The 20,789-nt window shown below is 43.1% G+C and overlaps 1 protein-coding gene across 6 annotated transcripts in view; it reads right to left on the bottom strand.

Annotated features, from left to right (window-relative positions):
• The window catches only part of PRUNE2 (prune homolog 2 with BCH domain), a 289,980-nt gene that overhangs the window by 66,084 nt on the left and 203,107 nt on the right, over positions 1-20,789 (bottom strand). For all 6 annotated transcript variants that reach the window (XM_063649607.1, XM_063649605.1, XM_054502956.2 and 3 more), the window contains exon 9: positions 19,752-20,514. In XM_063649607.1, coding sequence (XP_063505677.1) covers positions 19,752-20,514 — 763 coding nt within the window. The remainder of the gene's footprint in view (positions 1-19,751; positions 20,515-20,789) is intronic.

The raw sequence follows: 20,789 nt of genomic DNA on the forward strand, positions 1-20,789 counted from the left end.
CAGGAAGCTTACATGTGGTATATTCTTGGTTATAGAGACAGGGTTAACTCCCATATAAAGGAAGTGCCAGGGTCATGAACCCTGAAATTAGGCAGACCTTCATATATTTGTTGGATGAATGCACTTTGTTTATCACTCCTCTAATCCTGAATGCAAATGAAAGAATATCATAGAATATCATGTGGGGAGGGGACATGCCCTGAAACCTGATGCTAACATATATGTGTGTGTGTGTATATATATATATATTTATGCCCCATAAATATGTATTTATGTACCCATAAATTATATTTGTGTATGTATATATACATATATACACATATGTATTTGTGTACCCATGAATATTTTTTGTGTATACATAAAATATATATAGTATACATTTTATGTACATATAATATTATATATATACACATATATACACACACAAATATATATATTGATGGGATACAGTGTGATGTTTTGACATATATTTACACTGTAGAATGATTAGATTAAGAAAATTGACAAATCCATCACCTCACATACTTATGTTTTTTGTGGTGAAAACATTTAAAATCTACATTTTTAGTAATTTTGAAATATACAATGCATGATTATTTACTATAGTCACCACTCTGCAACAGATCACTAAAGTTTATTCTTCAGATCTAACTGAAGTTTTGTACCCTTTGATCAACCACTCCCCTTTCCCTCATCCGCTTCCCAGCCTCTGGCAACCACCATTCTACTCTACATCTACGAGTCTGAGGCCACTTTTTGAAAAAGCTGCTTGAGTTTGTCTGGCCTGCTAGTTTGTCTCCCAGCACGGTTTCTCAGAGACAAGTCAAAGGGAGCAGGGAGAGGAGGAGGAGTCAGCTGCAGAGTCAACCCCAGGGCAGCTCCAGAGTCCCTGTGCTCCCTGCCTGTCTCTGAGTCTCATTTCCTCCACTTTCCCAATGGTTGGGGTCCAACAGATCTAAGTTAGCTACCTCTTCCCAGTGGCAAAATTCCAGATTACACTTAGGGTTTCAATATTCTTTGATGATTCTGGACTTCCTTAGATATCCAACGTAAAGCCGATGGACTTCTTCAGATCCCTTCACACGCATTGTCCCACAAGAAATTTCTCCTTAGCCTTTCACACCAGTTTAAGAAAAACAATGCTCACAAACAGGGAGGCAATCTACCCTGGTGGGGGTCAATGGGACTCACTCCACTCCTGCCTCTTATTTATTTATTTATTTTTGAGATGGAGTCTCGCTCTGTTGCCCAGGCTGGAGTGCAGTGGCACAATCTCAGCTCACTGAAACCTCCACCTCCCGAGTTCAAGCAATTCTTCTGCGTCAGCCTCCCGAGTAGCTGGGATTACAGGTGTGCACCACCACACCTGGCTAATTTTTCTATTTTTAGTAGAGATGGGGTTTCACCATGTTGGTCAGGCTGCTCTTGAACTCCTGACCTCAAGTGATCCACCTCCTTGGCCTCCCAAGGTGCTGGGATTACAGGCGTGAGCCACCGCGCCCGGCCACTTCTGCCTCTTATTAGCCATGTAACTGTGCTAAAATTACTGACTTCTCTTAAGACTTAGCTTCCTCATCTGCAAAATGGGAATGAGAGGACAGATTTCAAAGAGATAATGAGTAACGCGCTTGTCAAAAGTTCTATTATATGATTATGTCTAATATTACTATTATATTATTAGAAGATGCTGGGTTACACTTAGCCTTCTATATTCACTCTGAGTCTCCAAGGAGGTTGTGGATCCCCTGAAGGGACGCAGAGACTCATCACTGAAGTACAATAAATGGTTTATGGGGTTGGGGTCCTGTCACCAATCACAGGACCATCAGGAATTCCTGGCACATATGCTGTCACATTCCTAAGGTATCTATTATGGGAGGAATTGCATCCTCCAAGATTCTTATGTTGAAGTCTTAACCCTTTGTACCTCAAGGTGTGTGTTTGGAAATGGGGTTTTTGCAGAAGTAATTAAGTGAAAATGAGGTCATTCGGGTGGGCCATAGTTCAATATGCATGGCATCCTTATAGCAAGAGGAAATTTGGACACAAACACACACAGAGGGAAGACCGGAAGACCAGAAGACATGGGGAGAAGACAGCCATATGCAAGCCAAGGAGAGAGAGGCCTCAGAAGAAACCAATTCTAGCAATACCTCGATCTCAGACTTCCACAACTGTGAGAAAATAAATGTCTACTGTTTAAGCCACCTCATCTTTGGTACTTTGTTATAGCAGCCCTAGCAAACCAATGAAGTATCAGATCTTCACCGGTATATCCAGTGTCAAGGAGGAGACTCTTGACTCTGGAAGGAGTATATCAGTCCTTTCACTCATCTTCTCTACTAGAAAGCCCTTCTATGGCTGCCTGACAGATCTCCAGGGAGAGAGAGAAACCTAAGTTAGGCCCCTCGACACTGGGAGAAAGGGGCCATCCCGCTTACTTACATGTATCCTGCTGCACAATATAATCACATTCTATGAAGCTAATTACAAGACTTGATTAATTTCATACCCTCCTGAGGGATACATTCAGTAAATCATACGGCTCTGCCAACCTCTTGGGGAGAACTGAGTCATTTAACCATCTCTTTTTCATTTCTGTGTCTTCATTGTATAAATGTAGACAGATATTCAGGGAAGAAAATGTGCGTATGCTTTTAAATAATTGTTGTTCACAGAGTTATAGCATTACATGAGATTCCATGACTCTCTCTTATACATCACTTCATTTTTGGGTTACCAGGTCCCTGCTGATAGATGAAAGTACTGGAAAATAAACATAACAGCTCAATACCAGCTATATACTCATCCAGTTAATGGCAAGTACATAAAAAAACTTGGTGAGGCACTCATCATAGGAAATCCAATCTCTGTCTTTATTGCAAAGACAGGAGCTCTTTTGTTTTTATTTTTATTTTTATTTTTTTGAGACAGGGTCTCACTCTGTCACCGAGGCAGGAGTGCAGTGGCATGAACACGGCTCACTGCAGCCTTGACTTCCCAGGCTCAAGTGATCCTCCCACCAGTCTCCAAGTAGTTGGGACCACAGGCATCCACCACCATGCCTGGCTGTTGTAAAAAAATTTTTGGTAGAGTCAGGGTCTGACTGTGTTGTCCAGGCTGGTCTTGAACTTCTGGTCTCAAGAGATCCTCTCACTTTGTCTCCAGAGTAGATGGGACCACAGGTATGTGCCACCATGCCCAGCTAAGTTTTTAAAAAAAGTTTTTTGGTAGAGACGGTGTCTCACTATGTTGCCTAGGCTGGTCTCAAACTCTTGGCCTCAAGAGATCCTCCCATCTTCACCTCCTGAGTAAGTGGGACCACAGGTGTGTGCCACCACAACTGGCTAAGGCATTTTTTGCCATTTTTTTCATAGAGATGGGGGTCTCACTGTGTTGCCCAGCCTGGGGTCAAACTCCTGGCCTCAAGTGATCCTCCCACCTTGGCCTCCCAAAGTGTCAGGACTACAGGCATGAGCCACTGCACCCAGCCCAGCCATGAGCCTTGATTACATCTGAACTTAGTCTAATGTACAAGGAAAACTTCCCTGTGGCCAGCCCAGGAATGAGGCTCAACTCCATCCCACACTTGCTTTCTTTCAATGATCTCTACTGACCTTTCTATAGATGAACAGTCTCTAGCTCTCCTTTCATCTCCATTTTACCTGTGTCCTCCTTACCTACCTCATGCTCAGCTGCTCTCTTGGGATCACACTTGTTGGTTTCACTCCTATTTTATTTTAGGAAGAAATATTTTTAGAACATCCAATTTCATCAACCTTTCCTGGATATTTCTGGGAACTGGATGTAGAAAAATATAATTGTTAAGGGGTAACACTGGTGGGCAATGGTGGCTTTATGAATGGGACTTTCATCTTGGGTTTGAGCAGCACTAAATCCTGCTTTTCAGGGCAATATTGAAAGCATGTGTTTGGTTTTCAATTTTTGGATTGCAAGGGATATTGAATGCTCTCTCTCTCCAGGTAAAACCACATCAAGATTGTTCTGGTAATCTGCCTAGGGTTTCCAGCGCAGATTGCCACAAGCTTTGACAGTTGTGGTTTCTTTCTGATACTCACTGATTGTTTCTCAGGCCATTCATTCCGGTAGGAGTTCAACAAACATTTGAGTCCTAGAGCCATATGGAAAGTGTTAGCGTGGGTGGAGGCGGTATTACAAAAAGAATGGATCAGAGACACATTCTGCTCTCAGATAATTTAAAATCTAGGAGGATAAAGAGGAAAAGACACATACAGGTTCACACACAACAGCATAGGAGGAGCTAAAAGCCATGAGACACATATTTCAGAGACAGCAGCGGTTCCTCCAGATGTGGGGGTAGAGTAGAGCAATCTAGAAGCCTCCAATAAAAGGTGGTATCTGGCCCGTTGGTAAGCCAGGGAGGCAATGAGGATAGATTATATCTGAACTCTCCTGTTCTTTTTCTTCCCACTTTCTCCTCAGTTCCTGAGCCCACAATCAAGACTCATTCTGTTCTTGCAACCTATGAGTCAGAATCTCCTTGGAGCTTGTCACAGGCAACATTTGGCCTCACCCCTGCCCTGCAGCTGGGTGTTCTCTTTCTATAGCAACTGCCCAGGAGGTAAGAGCCTGACCAGAGGAAAACGTCACCATCCTCTTCACACCCCATCCCAATAGGTACACCTCAGTAGATACAGAGGTCTGCAGACCTGCCCTCTTGGCAACAAAGAAAGTGTAGTCATAGAGACCATTGTTCAGCACCAGGACCATGACCTAAGGCTGATGAATCAGATGTGGTTTTTCACTTGCAGCAAGTGTTGCTGCCCAAGTCGGCTCTGTCTTGTTGCCTTGAGGAGAGAGTTTTTTGCTTCTTTGCTTGCTTATATGAACTTATATTAACTTACCAAGGCTGCAGGTTCTCAGACACGAAGAATGAAATGATGACCTTTCACAGGGCTTGCCAATTCTTCTGCGGGCACCCCCCCCAGTAGGTTCTCATCTTCCTCAATTTTCATGCCCTCTAGCTTTCTTCTGTGTCTGCAGTTCTAAAACTACCTCCCTTCTTTCTATCCCAGGAACAGTTCCAGCCTTGATTATGTCTCAGGTGGATTGCCACTTCCCATCTGCCCTCCCATTTCTCTTGCATCATTGCCAGTGTATTGCAATCACAATACCCAGCTCAAGAAACATCAGCTTTCCATTGCCGACAAAAAACATTGAATACAGACTTCCTTGTTGCAGCCTCGGGGGCTCTTAACCATTTAGAATAATCCATCCTTAGCTTCTCCAACTGCTCTACCCTTCAGGCAAAATGAGATTCTCTTAAGTCTCCCAACTCCACTGATAGCTCTCCTGACTCCATAGCTGGGTTTATTATATTCCCTCCAGCTGCAGTGTTCCTTCTCCCAACCTATTGAATCTACCTCATCCATGAATCCTATAGTAGCCACCCTACAACAAAGGAAATGAAGCAACACTTTCTGACCTTTAAGCACCCAGAGCCCCACCATTGTATAACCTCTTATGGAACTGATTTCACTCCGTCCTTCACGGCCATTTGTTTTACTGTCTCCTCCCCTACTAGAGTGAGGAGAGACTGCACCTTAGTTACCTTTGTATCACATGCAGTTCTTAGGGATAGCATCCTGTTAATAATAAACACTCGAGTTCTGACAGTAGAGTTGTTTCATTTTCCCCAATGCATATGAGTCTAAGGGTTGTAAATGAATTAGGAAATGCCACCTTATCCTAAAAATAGAAGAGTGATAGATTTATTTTTAAGCCATGAAAAATGTTAATGCATGGACTAGATTTCTTTTCTTTTTTTGAGACAGATTCTTGCTCTGTCACCCAGGCTGGAGTGCAGTGGCATGATCATAGCTCACTGCAGCCTCAGCCTCCTGGGCTCAAGGCATCTTCCTGCCTCAGCCTCCCAAGCAGCTGGAACTACAGGTGCATGCCACCACATTCAGCTAATTTTAAAATTTTCTATAGAGACAGGGTCTCACTATGTTGCTCAGGCTGGTCTCAAACTTCTGGTCTCAAGTGATCCTCCTGCCTCAGCCTCCCAAAGTGCTGGGATTGCAGCCATGAAATACCGCACCAAGATTTTTTTCTCAAAGGCCCTGGGATGACAGGAAGTAGCACAAGGTCCAGAGCTAAGACCCCTGAGTTCTGATCCCAGCCAAGCCACTGACTAGGTGATCTTATAACAATCACTCACTCTAACTAGGACTCATTTTCTGCCTGTAAACTCAAGAAGTGAATCCAAATGAATTCTAAAATTTAGTTCAGCTTCTATTACTTTAGCAGTTGAACTTCAGGATTCAAGAACAATACAAGGAATCAAACAACTATCAAAATAGCAGGCAAATAGGCAGCTATCAGAACAAGATAGAGCCAACTTTGGCAACAGCCCTCTAAGGAAAAGAGTGCTCAAATGAAGGGCATCTACTCCAGCTTCTTCTCCAATGCCCCTCTTATGGGGCCAGAAGTTTCAGACTAGCCTGAGCAACATAGTGATAAACCTATCCACAAGCACCTCATGATTCCTGCCAGTATTAATCCAGAAGGAGCCATGTTCTTTGTCAACCTGGCAGACAAGATACTAGGGGACAGAATCTGTCCTTCTCTACTTTTCCTTCTGCCCTTTCTCGCCCCTTCTTCCTTCCCCTAACTACCAATTACCCTTAACTTGGATTGGTAAGGAATTGAGAAACCATCCCAAATACAAATACTACTCTGGCAGGAACTTGGTTCATGTAAAGCCTCTGCCTGCAAAATCTTGACAATAGCAAACAGAGGGCAAGCAATTCCAGGCTAGTTAAGTAGGAAAAAAATCAGCTTTTATTTGCTGTAGATAAACCTAAGCTTTTGCACTGTAACCTATATCAGGTACCTGAACCTATGTGCAAACCCTACACCTTGTCCTCTAGCTAGAAAGGGTGAAGTTAAAAAATCAAGACAGTACTGTGATCTCTTATTGAAGAGATAATCTTCCCAGGAGTACAAAGCCACTCAAGATTGAGAAACCAAATGGAATGTAAATAGAAGTTCACTGGGATGTACCAAAGAGAGCACTAACCATTGGGAAAAAAAAGTTAATTTGACTTCTTGTTAATAGGAAGGAGAATCTGGCTCACTATCCTCAAGTATCTATGAGGCATTAAACCTTATTTAGGACATAAAGGGTAACTTTGCATTACAAAGCTACATCTCACAGGGAGGTTTAGGTGCTGCTGACTTCCAATGACAATAACCTCATCTTGTTCTTCTGAGTTGGGGACCAAGGTCCACACCATTTTAGAGTACTGAGCTTTCAGTACCCTAAAAATGTCTAATTTGCCCATAGAGACATTTCCATAAAAGCCGTTTTGTTTTATTTTACCTCCCAGATAAGAAGTTTCTCTTAGCAATTAAGAGCAATTCCATGGGTCATTGTTTTGATTGCCAGGCATCGTAATCTAATTATTCCAGATTTTACATTCTGTGCATATTATCAGTTATGATTCTAAGAAAACTTTCATCAGATGAAGATTTTGGAATAGACTCATGCAGGAGCCGCTCTCATTTTCTCTACAGGAGGGGCGCAGGACAGCCATCTGGCTGTAAGTGGTCCCGGAAGCTGCACTCACATAGCAGCTTACATAAGATCAAACCATGTCAACAGTTCACATCAAAGAGGGGGCAGCGGATGGAGATTATGCCCCCTTTCCCTTTCATCCACATGGCCAGTACCCTGATCTCAGGCAGAGTCACACTTTAAATCACTTCTACTAGGTAAGAGTCTAGCTTTGTTTTCTAGTTACCACACAGAAATTTAATAACCTGTGTATTCCTGGTTGAAATTGACCAGGTAGTAATTTTTTTACTTCCTCACATACCTTAGTTTCTCAGTGAAATACTGATATCCTTTCAGTAGAGTATTCTTTTCTTGATTTTGAAAAGACAAAGGTAACAACATAAGCTCATGTTTGAGGATGACCTATTTCTGCAGCTTAAAACTCAGGTAAGACTTAAAGGTTACAAGATTCTTTAGAAAAACAGATGCGCTAGCTTCAATAGCAATTAGGAATAACATTAAAAAAATGCCTCTCTACCAGGGCTGTCCTGCTTGTCAAATAATCCAAATAGACATTATATTTCTCATTAGGCAATAGTCCCAAACAGTTTCAAATCTGTCACTTCCTTTTATTTTTCTCTCTCCATTTTCATCATAGATATAAAGGAAAACAAAATGATTATAGCTGTGCAAAGTCTGTTTCCTGATTACCTGATAGCCAAGAAAGGGGCGGGGACAGCATAAAGACCACAAGCTTTTCCAGGATGAGTGGATATGGAATAAAATGCAGCTGGCAGCTGTCAGTTGCAAGGGGCTGGGCAGAATTCCGCATCCTCTCATCCCCCTCCCCTCTCCCCCGCCAACTTCCCAGCAGCAAGAGATTAGTCTTTGAGAACAACACTCTCCATCGCATTCTGTCCTTCCCGTACTGATCTCCTAAAAGCTGCACCAGGACCCACCTACCTTCTGAGGATGAGAGGAGGCTTTCTAACAGGAGGGTGAGAAGGATGCACGACTACAGCTCTTCAGCATCTCTCTTCTGAGCAGTTAACTGGAAATACAGATTCGCCTCCATTTTCTGGTCACATGATCTCTGGCACATCTAAATAAGGATGATCACCTGCCTCCCAGATTGCCCCATGCAGCCGCTCTGGCTAGGGGACAGACCTGGGGCTGTGCTGAGTTTCATTTGGGAATATACGATACCCTTTCACCCACGTTGTGGAGTCAAAAATGCTCTTTAATTTTTATGTCAGTTGAGGAAAACTGCTGCTACTCCTGCTCCTGAGTGAGATTGGATGTGAATGGGCTCAAAGCACAAGTTGTAAGGAATTTAGTTCTCCTGAAACCTCTTAAAAAAAATCCTGTCGTTTCACAGCACATCCCTATATGACAGCAATGTAATTATTTTCATTGAATGAACGATGGTTAAGATCATAATAAAATGGACTGTGGAAGCATAGCAGGATTCATAAGGAAGTCCAGCTTCAGTCCTAGAGAAAGTTAGGATGCTCGTCTAAGATCAGTACAACTTCAGCGACTGGGAGACAAAGGGGTGTGGAGGTTAACCTGTGGACCCTGCAGTCACAAGGCCAACTTCAAATCTGATTTCTACCACTTATTAGCAAGTGTGGACGTTACTAAACCTGATGGCACCTTAAGACTGCTCATTTACAGAATGGACAATAATCATGATGTTCTTTAAAAATGGTAAGATAGCCAGGTGTGGTGGCACGTGCCTGGAGTCCCAGCTACTCAGGAGGCTGAGGCAAGAGAATCTTGAACCCAGGAGATGGAGGTTCCAGTGAGCTGAGATTGCATCGCCGCACTCCACACTCCAGCGTGGGCAACAGAGTGAGACTCCATCCCCTCCCCCCCCCAAAAAAGGTAAGATAACATATGTAGAGACTCTGGGTTAAAATAAACTCACAGTACATGTTAGCTACTACTACTATTATTAATTCTAAAAATGCCAGCAGATATATTGACACAATTAAGGCAAATAAAGTATTAATGAAATGTTTACAAAATAGAAAGGCATGTGTTTATTTTTATGATCTTCAAAAAATATATATTATCAGATAAACCAAAGACTTCTAGCAAAATGTCAATTTGGGAAATAATTAAATATCCAATGTTACATAATCTTTTTCTTTTTTTGATGGGGGTGGGCGGATGAGGAGGGGACCATGGCATAATAGGGGGATGGGCAATTTTAGGTAATCTCCAATTGACCTAACTCTAATGGAATGGGAAAGTGAATTACTCAGCAGATGACCACCAGGGTAGGTGCTTAAGAGATGTTAGCACCTATTCTTTTTTTTTTTTTTCTTTTTGAGATGGAGTCTTGCACCGTTGCCCAGGCTGGATTGCCGTGGCACGATGTCAGCTCACTGCAACCTCTGCCTCCCAGGTTCAATCGATTCTCCTGCCTCAGCCTCCTGAGTAGCTGGGACCACAGGTGTGCACCACCACGCCCAGCTAATTTTTGTATTTTTAGTGGCGACAGGGTTTCATCATATTGGCCAGGCTGGTCTTGAACTCCTGACCTCGTGATCCACCCGCCTTGGCCTCTCAAAGTGCTGGGATTACAGGCGTGAGCCACTGCGCCCGGCCTTAGCTCCTATTCTTATGGTAAGGAAGGGAGTCGAGGAGGAAGTTGCAAATTTTATATCTTTATTTAAACTAAAAGCCTACAAAATTCTTCATAATTATGAATAGTCATGAAATAATTTCTCACGTGCCATGTATCTTTCAGCTATGGAGGAGACGGGGGTGGGGCCCACAGGAAGGTGTCACTTTGCAGGGTCACTGGCTGTCAGAGGTTCAGCAAAAGCATGGGTGAATTTTCCCAAATCATTAGGGGAGAAAAAATAACTTCAGAGCTGGTTGTATCTTGGGAATGTCTGCCCAGGGCAGAGGCTGAAAATGGGGATCTTGTCTTTACGAAGTGCTGGCTCATTAGAAGGCGCTTCCTTCCCTATTTGGGAAAGGCAGCAACCGAAGGCTACAGAACAGACACTGTAACTAATTCTGTTTTATTTGTTTTGTTTTGTTTTGAGATGGAGCCTAGCTCTGTTGCCCAGGCTCGCCCAGGCTGGAGTGCAGTGGTGTGATCTCGGCTCACTGCGACCTCTGCCTCCCACATTCAAATGATTCTCCAGCCTCAGCTTCCTGAGTGGCTGGGATTCCAGGCGTGTGTCACCATGCCCAGCTAATTTTTGTATTTTTAGTAGAGACAGGGTTTCACCATATTGGCCAGGCTGGTTTTGAACTCCTGGTCTCAGGTGAGCCTCTCACCTTGGCCTCCCAAAGCGCTGGGATTACAGGTGTGAGCCACCACATCCGGCCTAATTCTGTTTTAAATAATAATATCTGTTTTGGAACTTAGCAGTTGGCCAGGCACAGTGATTAAGTTATTGTCATCAGGCCAATCATAGATACCTTAAAAACATTTTAAGTAATACTTCATTAAATGGAAATATGGGACATAGGTTATCACCAGTAATACTCCTTTCTGTCTTGCAAGATGTTCTCGCAGATTGTGCCAGGGCAAAACAGTCCTAACTCAGAGTATGCTGGACATTTGAGGAAATGCATTATTTTATTCATTATACAAAGGCAGTTAAAAAAAATTTTTTTTAAATAAGAATTACTGCTTAACTGCAGTAAATAGCATTCTATTATGTTGAATAAAAGGGCATGTAGATGTCAAATTCTCTAGTGGAGTTTTAGTTATTCTCTGAGAACCTAATTAATACTTTTAAATTATTATTTAATAAATGGAAGTTTAAAAATAAATATAAAAAAGGTCTTCGAAGATTACATATTATCAACAGCTGCTTGAGTTGATGGTATAATAGATGACTAATTAAATAAAACCATGTTCCTCTCTAACACAAAAAGTTATTATTATTATTATTTGAGATGGTCTCGCTCGTTTACCTCGGCTGAAGTGCAGTGGTACAATCTCAGCCCACTGCGACCTCCATCTCCCAGGTTCAAGCGATTCTCCTGCCTTAGCCTCCCGAGTAGCTGGGATTACAGGTGTATGCCACCACGCCTGGCTAATTTTTGTATTTTTAGAAGAGATGGGATTTCACCATGTTGGTCAGGTTGGTCTCGAACTCCTGACCTCAGGTGATCTGCCTGACTCGGCCTTGCAAAGTGCTGGGATTACAGGCATAAGCCAGTGCGCCCAGCCAGGAGAAGTTATTTCAGGGTGAAGAGACTATAATACCCATGGTATAGGCAACAGATGACCAAGAAGGAAAATTGAACAGACACACCTATTTTCTCCCCATGAGGATGAGTGAATAACAAAACTCTAAGAAAACTGAAAGGCTGAAAGAATCCTGGAGGAACTGTAATGAACAAGAAAAGCATGGGAACACTGAAAATGGGTAACTATGGCCTCAAATTACAAAAGACGGAAAAAGATGGATTTGGTAACTTGAGAAAAGAAAGATGCATATTCCTTCCAAACTAAAACTAGCACATCTCCCTTGGGAAAAGAAGCAACAAATGCCAGAAATTATTACAGTGTCATTAGAAGCAAATTATGTTGAGCAAACTACCCTTTCTTTTCTATTCATTCAATCAGGCATATTTATGGGGTGTCTAACATGTGGCAGGTGCTATTCTAAGCAACAGGGGTACCGTGATGAACAAGACAAACCAAACTCCTGCTTTCTTGGGGGTTATACTCTCATAGGCGGAGACAGATGCAACAGAATCAATTAAATAAATAAGTAAATAGAAGATCTTTTCAGATGGAAAAAAAAGTAGTAGCAATAAAATAAGGCAGAGAGATGGAGCAGAGTTCTCGACACTGGCAGTGTTGACATTTGGGGCTGGATAACCCTGTGTGGCGGGGGGCATTCCTGTGCACTGTAGGATATGTAACGGCATCCCTGGCCTCTGCCCATTAGACGACAGGAGTACCCACCCCAGTTGTGACAACCAAAACGTTTCCGACGTCAGCAAGTATTCCCTGCTGGTTCAGAACCAGCAGCTTGGACTTCTACAAAGGGTTACCCAATCCTGCACTGACTTTTTGATAGCCTTTGTTCCTGAAGAACTCTTACATAGATCTCGGAAACTGATCCTCCAATGTACTGGAGAAACAGTTAACTAATCCTGCACAGGAACATCTCAGGACAGTTTTCAGAGGCTGAGGTCCACCACTCTCCAATTCGGCTAGCTGCGCTGAACAGCTTCTGTTTGCTTCGTCAGCTCTACTCTCCTACCTTCTCCATCTTGCTTTCTGCCCCAAGCCTCCCTCACCCTCCGACTTCCACTAGGTTTTTTGTTTGTTTGTTTGTTATCCAGGCTGGAGTGCAATGGCATGATCTCGGCTCACTGCAACCTCCCCCATCCAGGTTCAAGTCATTCTCATGCCTCAGCCTCCGGAGTAGCTGGGACTACAGGTGCCCACCACCACACCCAGCTAATTTTTGTATTTTTAGTAGAGACGGGGTTTCTCCATGTTGGCCAGGATGGTCTCAAACTCCTGACCTCAAGTGATCTGCCCGCCTCGGCCTCCCAAAGTGCTGGGATTACAGGCATGAGGCACCACGCCCGGCCTCCACTAGGTTTTGACCAGTGAGGATCCCCAGTGGGACATGCGGGGGAAGAGGCGGGAGTGCCTCCTGCTGGCTGTCTCCCTCACACTAGGTCACTACGCCTTTCAGCGTGGCCTTTTCTACCTGAAATTGTCTTTCTGGGTTCTGGTCATCACTCTGTCTCCCCACTCCTGGGGTCTGGGAAGAATAACAGCCGTACTGCTCCTGTTCCTGGGCTATTGCACTATTCCTTGTGAGTTCCTCATACTTTGCCTCCATCTTCATAAATACTCTCTTTATTAAATCTCTCAAATTTTCCTAATTTGAATGTGTCATCGCTTTCCTGCTGTGCCCCTGATACGCGAATACACCCTGCTTTCGAAAGTCATGGCTTCTTGTCTTCCTCAAATACCGGCAATTTTCATAGAGATTTTTTTCCCCCTAAAGTAAGTAATGCCACTAGTTGTGATATTTCAAGTTTCCAGCCAGAGAAGCACCTTGGGTTTTTCCTCAAACTAGAAGCCAATACAACACAAATGGACTCCTTTGTGGGTGTTCCTCCCACAGGGAAACGGAGTTGCACCACCTCATCTTGGCACTCGTGGCCCTCTCTGGCTGTAAAATCCCTCACCACAAAATACCACACCTATAAATATTTGGAAAACGTAAATGAACATTGAGGGGCTTTGATGCTCTCCCTTCCCTCTGGCCTCCAACCACTCGAATTGGTCCCACACACCGCAGATGGGGAGCAGCCCACTGACATGGCACAAGCACTCACAGATCTACTGTGGGAGCAAATATTTACTCAGGCATCAAAAAAGCCCAGTAGGTCACAAGACAGTCTGAGGAGTCAGGCATGGGTTCTGGCTCAGTCTGTCTCAAAATATCTCCTGTTACACTTCACGTGCCTTTCAACGAGACAACGGGAGAATAGGAATGAAAACATCAACCTATAGAAGCAGCTCAAGAGAAATGCTTGTTTGGGCAGCTGTGTTTCATTGACAAGCACTGGGCTAGACAGAGAAGACTTAAATTTAGGTCCTAACCTCACCACTTTCTCATTTCTGGATGACATTAAGCAGTTCATGTGTTAAGTCAGTTTGCTCATCTGGCTGGGAAATGGGGATAGGAACACTTGCCCTGTCTATCTCAAGTGTCATTTGGGTGGACCAAAGAAAATAATGTATTTGTCAGTCTGCAAGCACTTACTATGGAAAGTCTGCTCTGGGTAGGGCTGGCCAGAAATATAGAAGTGGGTGCAGGGCATGACAGAGAGAGAAAGCAAGAGAGAAAAGAAGGAAATGAAGGAAAGAAAGTAAGTCCTGAATTAAACTGCAAATGTAAAGGATTTTTTTTTTTTTTTTGACAAAGTTTTGGTCTTTCACCCAGGCTGGAGTGAAGTGGTGTGATCTCGGCTCACTGCAACCTCCGCCTCCTGGGTTCAAGCGATTCTCTTGCCTCAGCCTCCCAAGTAGCTGGGATTATAGGCGTGTGCCACCATGCCTGGCTAATTTTTGTATTTTTAGTACAGACGGGGTTTTGCCGTGTTGGTTAGGCTGGTCTCAAACTCGTGACCTCAGGTGATCCACCCGCCTTGGCCTCCCGAAGTGCTGAGATTACAGGCGTGAGCCACTGTACCCGGCAAAGGACTTTTAATGATACTTATCACCACCAACTCACCAACATACCACACCAACAGATCAAATATAATTACAAAAATAAATGAACACAGAGTCAGTGCTAAGTTTGTTCTTCCAGGTTTGGTACAGGGCAAAGCCCAAAAACGGTGAATAGGCAAGGGCGCACTGGAGTTTAGAGAGCATCAACTCACCTCTGAGAAATGGCAAATGTTCAGAACTGGGGTACAGCTTGGTCTGCCTGATGCTTCTCAGGGTTCCCGTTACCCCAACATTGAGAGAAAGAGTCAACTGATTTTTAAAATCTATTTCTCATTTTCAACATTCACGTGGATAAAAGACCCAATGTACTAACTCCCCAACCATAAGTCATAGACAGAAAAAGCCTGACTCCACGAAAAACAAAAAGATCTCACGGTGTCACTCATAAGCAGAAAGATAAATTCTTTTCTACAATGTTATCAGACAGGAAAAAAGGTGAAAATTACTAATTTAAAAGAAAAGATGCAGACAGATCACCACAGAACCAAATACACTGTGTTTGAAGGTCATCTTTATTTCAGGGAATACTGAATACCTCACCTCAGAGCTAGGAAACAAGATACAGCTCCACAAATACAAGGGTCAGGTGATGTCTAAATACTGTTACAAAAGTACATGACACAACGATTTCCTCTCTTCTCCTCCCCTCCTCCCCACCCCACCCCCCACCCTCTCCCTCCATCCCCCATGGCTGCCTGTATCTCCAAAATATTCATCAGTTGAGTATCATCCTCCGTTTTCTCAGTCCTCTTGGAAATGATTTTTTTAAATTCCCTTGCACATTATTTCCTTGCTCATATCTATGGAAAGCCAATATATCTATATGTCGATTGTCACATTTTCATATAATTCAGATAGTGACTTAAAATTTTAATGACTTAATCCTTGTTTAACATATAGATTAGATTTTTTACTATAACCTGTGATAGTTAATGTTTACGTTTCGACTTGGCTAGGCTATGATGCCGTTATTTGGTCAGACACCAGTTTAGATGTTGTTGTAAAAGTATTTTTTTAGATGTGATTAACGTTGAAATAGGCAGACTTTGAGTAAAGCAAATTACCCTCCATAATGTGAGGGGCCTTCATCCAATCAGATGAAGGTCTTAATAGCAAAGTCTGAAGTTTCCTGAAGAAGAAGGAATTCTCCTGGCCCAGAAACCTGCCTGCATTTCCAGGCTGCAGCCCTGCAGAACTCACATTCACGACTGCAATGCTGGCTCTTCCTTAAGTTTCTAGGCTGCCAGCTTGCCCTACAGACTTCAGACTTGCCAGCCCCGATAATCGCATGAGCCAATTCCTTAAAATTCTCTCAGCAGCTAGCTAGATAGCAAGATGGAGATATAAATACAGATATCTCGTATTTGTTCTGTTTTTCTGAAAAACCCTAACATGCAACCAAATTACCCCTTTCTTCACACATCATTCTTCCAATCATGATTTCTTTAAAATAAACAGCTAAGTGTTTCTTCCTTTTAAGAAAGGTCTGTGTGCTACAGATTACCCTGCAAATGTTCTTTGTGACTATGTAGGAAAGATCAGGCGCATCCATCACTGTCTTGGGGAACTGGTATTTGATCCCCTGCTGGACAGGTCTATAGCTGGAGGATGACCAAGCTGTTGGCAAAGGATTCTGGAAAGATTGATCCCAGGGAACATGAATGCAGTGCTGCAAATCTCAAGGGAGAGAGGTTATCTTTCAGCCCTAGTAACAAGTTTTGTTAACAAGAGTCAGTAGGTGGCATATGAGGAGAAAAGGCATTTTTCTCATGCTTTCTCAGATTTTGAAAATGTGGCTTGCAGCTCTCAAAACAGTTTGGGAGCTGAGAGAGGCTGAGGCTGAAGGAGGGGAGGGAAGAAGCTGATTTGCAGCTGGTGAGTCATATTGCACATACTATGAACCTATTTCTATTTAAGAAGAGCCTTTCTTAATTTTCTTTTTTGCAGAATGGTCTTGATTTTGGATCTTCTGTTCTATGATCAGATTATGTGTCAGAAGATATTTCCAGGTTTTTGTTTGGGAAACCACAGCTATCTCATTGTTTTGCTTCTGTGATTACCTTCCTGCCTTCACAGCTTCCTTCATAGTAGTCATCCCGGTTCACTCAGCTTCTTACCCTCTTCTTTGCCTTTCCAAATTATGACCTTTCCTTTAGTGACTTTCATAAGCCCCTTCATAAGTGCCTTCACATAAGCCCCTTCTGTCATTAAAACATTTTTTAAAAATTTATTTTATAGCTTTGTTGGTATAAAGACAAATCCACGTGAAAGTATAATAATTTTTTCTTCTGACTATAAAAGAAAATATTCTCATGGGCTCCTTAAAGTATCATGGGCCCTGGGCACTCTGTCTCCTGTGTCTGATGGAGAATAAGTCATTCCTGCTGCCTGCTCCATAAAGGCGGCCGAAACAGATGCCTCTCCTCTTATTTCCTCACTTGTATAATTCTTGTCTCGCAGGGTTGCCGTTGTAAAGTGAAATAGCACAGACAGTGCTTAGCACCTGGTCCAACAGCAAATAGCCTGTAGTTGGTACCTATTTTATACTTAAACTGACATCGGGCTTTGACTAGCTTGACTTAAATATTACACTGCTATCTACCTTTTTACTTATGTCTAACTCTTTAGTTAAACCGTAAACTCCTAGACGGCTGACAGTATGTTTTAAACCAGTGGTTCTCAAGCTTTGGAGGGCATCAAGAGTTGCTGAAGCTCAGCTGGCTGGGCCTCACCCGCCTAGAGTTCCTGATTCTGGAGGTCTGAGTCGAGGCCGATAATTTGCATTTCTAACAAGTACTCAGGTGATACTGATGTTGCTGTTCTTAGGACCCCACTTAGAGAACCACTGTTTTAGACAACTCTTTATTCTCCCAAAATCTAGCACAGAGGGAGACTTATACATTCAGAGTAAATTATTTATGCAAAAGATAATACACATGCCGGAGGGAAAATCTGCCCCATCCCCATTGTGAGAAAACTTTCATTACTACGAAAGCTGAGCAGAAAGGGATGAGCAAAGAAATCTTGTTGAAAGAAAAGGTGCTGGTGGCACAATTGAACACTGACTGTCATCTGTTGGATCTCACGGGCATGTGCAAAATGCAGACAAGAAGCCAAACAATAGCTCAGCCAACTCATGGCTGCCTGAGTTCTGAGCTCAATCTATAACAATGCCAGCAGGGCTGCTGGGATCCATCTGCTACTCTCTTTCTGATAACGGATCTGGGGTCTCTCTGGAAGAAAATAGCTTGACAGGAAGAAAGAAGGATTAGGCCAGCTGACAATGTCTGGATTTATGAAGCTGCCCTGGAATATGGTAGAGCTTTTAACCCCTTCTGCATTTTGCTAATCCTCAACATACCCCAGCTATTCTTTCCATTGTCCTTGTTCCTTTCATCAAGAAATGTAATTTGTGAATGCCAAAGCTCCCCTGGACACATTCTGTTTCCACACAAATTAAGTTCCCAGAATTTAATACTGCAGGAAGGCTTGAGATCTTTCAGCCCAGCTCACTAATTTTACGGATGAGAAAACCTAAGCCTGGGATTAATCCTAAAATGTATAATCAGTCATGGTAGAGGCAGGCTGGAATCCAGATTCCTTGACTCACTATGGGTATGTGGTGTGTATAGTCCTTTATACTCCCAAGCTGAGTAGGAAAAAGATATCTTTTCTCACTTTTTTTTTTTTTTTTTGAGATGGAATCTGGCTCTGTCACTCAGGCTGGAGTGCAGTGACACGATCTTGGCTCACTGCAACCTCCATCTCCCAGGTTCAAGCAATTCTCCTGTCTCAGCCTCCCAAGTAGCTGGGATTACAGGTGCTGCCACCACCCCTGGCTAAGTTTTGAGTTTTGAGTAGAGACAGGGTTTCACCATGTTAGCCAGGGTGGTTTCAAACTCCTGACGTCAGGTGATGCACTCATCTTGGGCTGCCAAGGTGTTGGGATTACAGGTGTGAGCCACCGCACCTGGCTGGTATCTTTTCTCTATTATATTTTAAGAAGGAAACATGACTTCCCCGTTACTTAAGTTACTTTTCACAATTTGGTCTTTTGTCCCTGGAAGCAGGTGGGCTTCATAAACACAAATGAAGAATGCTAAACAGTTTCAGCAGAGACTGGAAGCTTGAGGGCAGCGATGACATCCTGTTCCCTGATACATGCCTATTGGCTACCCAGAACCACGGCACAGAGCAAGCTCTCAAAAACCACATGGTGAATGAATGAATGAATGAATGAGTGAATGAATGACTGAATCACTGATTTGATGACAATTTGCCAATTTCTCTGCCAATTAGGGAATGAATGTGTTACACTGAGATTTGGAGACTGCTGTGGAGTCTCTCTGTCTCTTATCTTTAGGTGCTTACATAAAACCAGAAAATGCCTTGTATTTCAAAATATGAAAATGCCTCTGTATGCTAAGCGGTGTGTCAACTGAGAAAGTACAGGCTTTGGAGATGGCAAGCTTTGAATCCCAGAGTGTTCACTCTGGTTACTTAATTCTAGGCAAATTATAGAAACTTTCTGAGCCTTGAATCCCCCTACTCAACCCCACTCCTTCCATTCCCCCCACTGGCATGTTAGGATTAAATGAGATAATGTATGCAAACTGCCTTGCACACAGTAGGTGCTGATTAAATGTTAGTGTCACTCCCTTATATTCCCAACTGCCTGTTTAAGAGTCATGTAGGTATTCAAGTAGGTGGGGTGGCAGTTGGGGGGTAGGTATAAGACTCTGAATGAAAATTGAAGGGCCTTTTTGGCTGAAAATGTACATAAATTATCATTATGGTTATAGTTATCTAGTAGCTGCTTTTACTGATGGTGTGCCTTGCATTCAATATAAGCAAAGCTGCTATCATCCAGGTATTCCTCATATTCCATAACCTCTAACCATTTCCCAGGTTTCTAAATAAATTGCTTTTCAGGAAAAAAAATAAATCTAGCTTTTTGCTTACCCATTTGGTCTTGGTTTCCTGGTTCCGAGCTCAAGGAACTCTGTCTCCTCCTCCATTTCTGTGTCAGGGATCATGTTTTTCTGAACAGGCTGTGGTGAAAGCATTTCCCATTCATTGTCATGGGTGACAGCCTGCAACGTAACTGCATCCGGGCCAGCCCTGCCTCGGCTCTTACTCTTCTGTGATTGGCTGACTGGACCAGAGGCTTCCTCTAGTGCTAAAGATTCTAGAGGCTTCATTTCTTCCAGAATCTGCAGCTGGGGACCCTCACCCAAGCTGAGTTCAGAGAATGGCTCCACAGTCTTGCCAGACCACCCAGGCCCTGAGTCCCTGGCATCCAGTGATGGATCACCAACCTCACTATGGCCCAAGAACATCCAACTCTGGTCTTGTGCAGGGCTTTCAAAAGATGATCTCGTATCGCCTTTAGAAGACATTTTCTCTACAGAGAGACCTTTTCTTTCATTTAAGGAGGCTGGCTGACATGTGTCTGGGAAGCTTGCTAACTGAGTTCCCTGCAGCCCTGTTTCTTTGGAACCTACGTACAATTCTAAATCAGCTATGCTTTCTCTTTCTTCACAGGCCTCCGGCTTTGAGTGTGAATTTTCTTCACGGTTTACAAGTATGTAATCCATGTGTAGTGCATGACGATCTTCATTCTTCTCTGTACGTCTTTCTTCCTTGTATTCTGATTTTATCTGCTCAGGCTCTTTGGTAGGAATTGTTTTTTCTTCTTCCAATTCTGATATTTCCTTGCTGACATCTAGAAGTGGAAGTTGAAAATGAGAAGAGGAGAACAAGGTTTAATTAACACATTGTGTGATTTGTGATCCTTGCAAATGATCATCTAAAAGAGGTAACTTAATATTTTTTATATATTTTATTATTTATTCATTCATTTGAGACAGAGTCCCGCTCTGTCACCCAGGATAGAGTGCAATGGTGTGTTCTCGGCTCACTGCAACCTCCACCTCCTGGTTTCAAGCTATTCTTCTGCCTCAGCCTCCCGAGTAGCTGGGACTACAGGCGCCTGCCCCT

The sequence above is a fragment of the Pongo pygmaeus genome, chromosome 13 (assembly GCF_028885625.2).
Source record: "Pongo pygmaeus isolate AG05252 chromosome 13, NHGRI_mPonPyg2-v2.0_pri, whole genome shotgun sequence".
Lineage (NCBI taxonomy): Eukaryota > Metazoa > Chordata > Mammalia > Primates > Hominidae > Pongo > Pongo pygmaeus.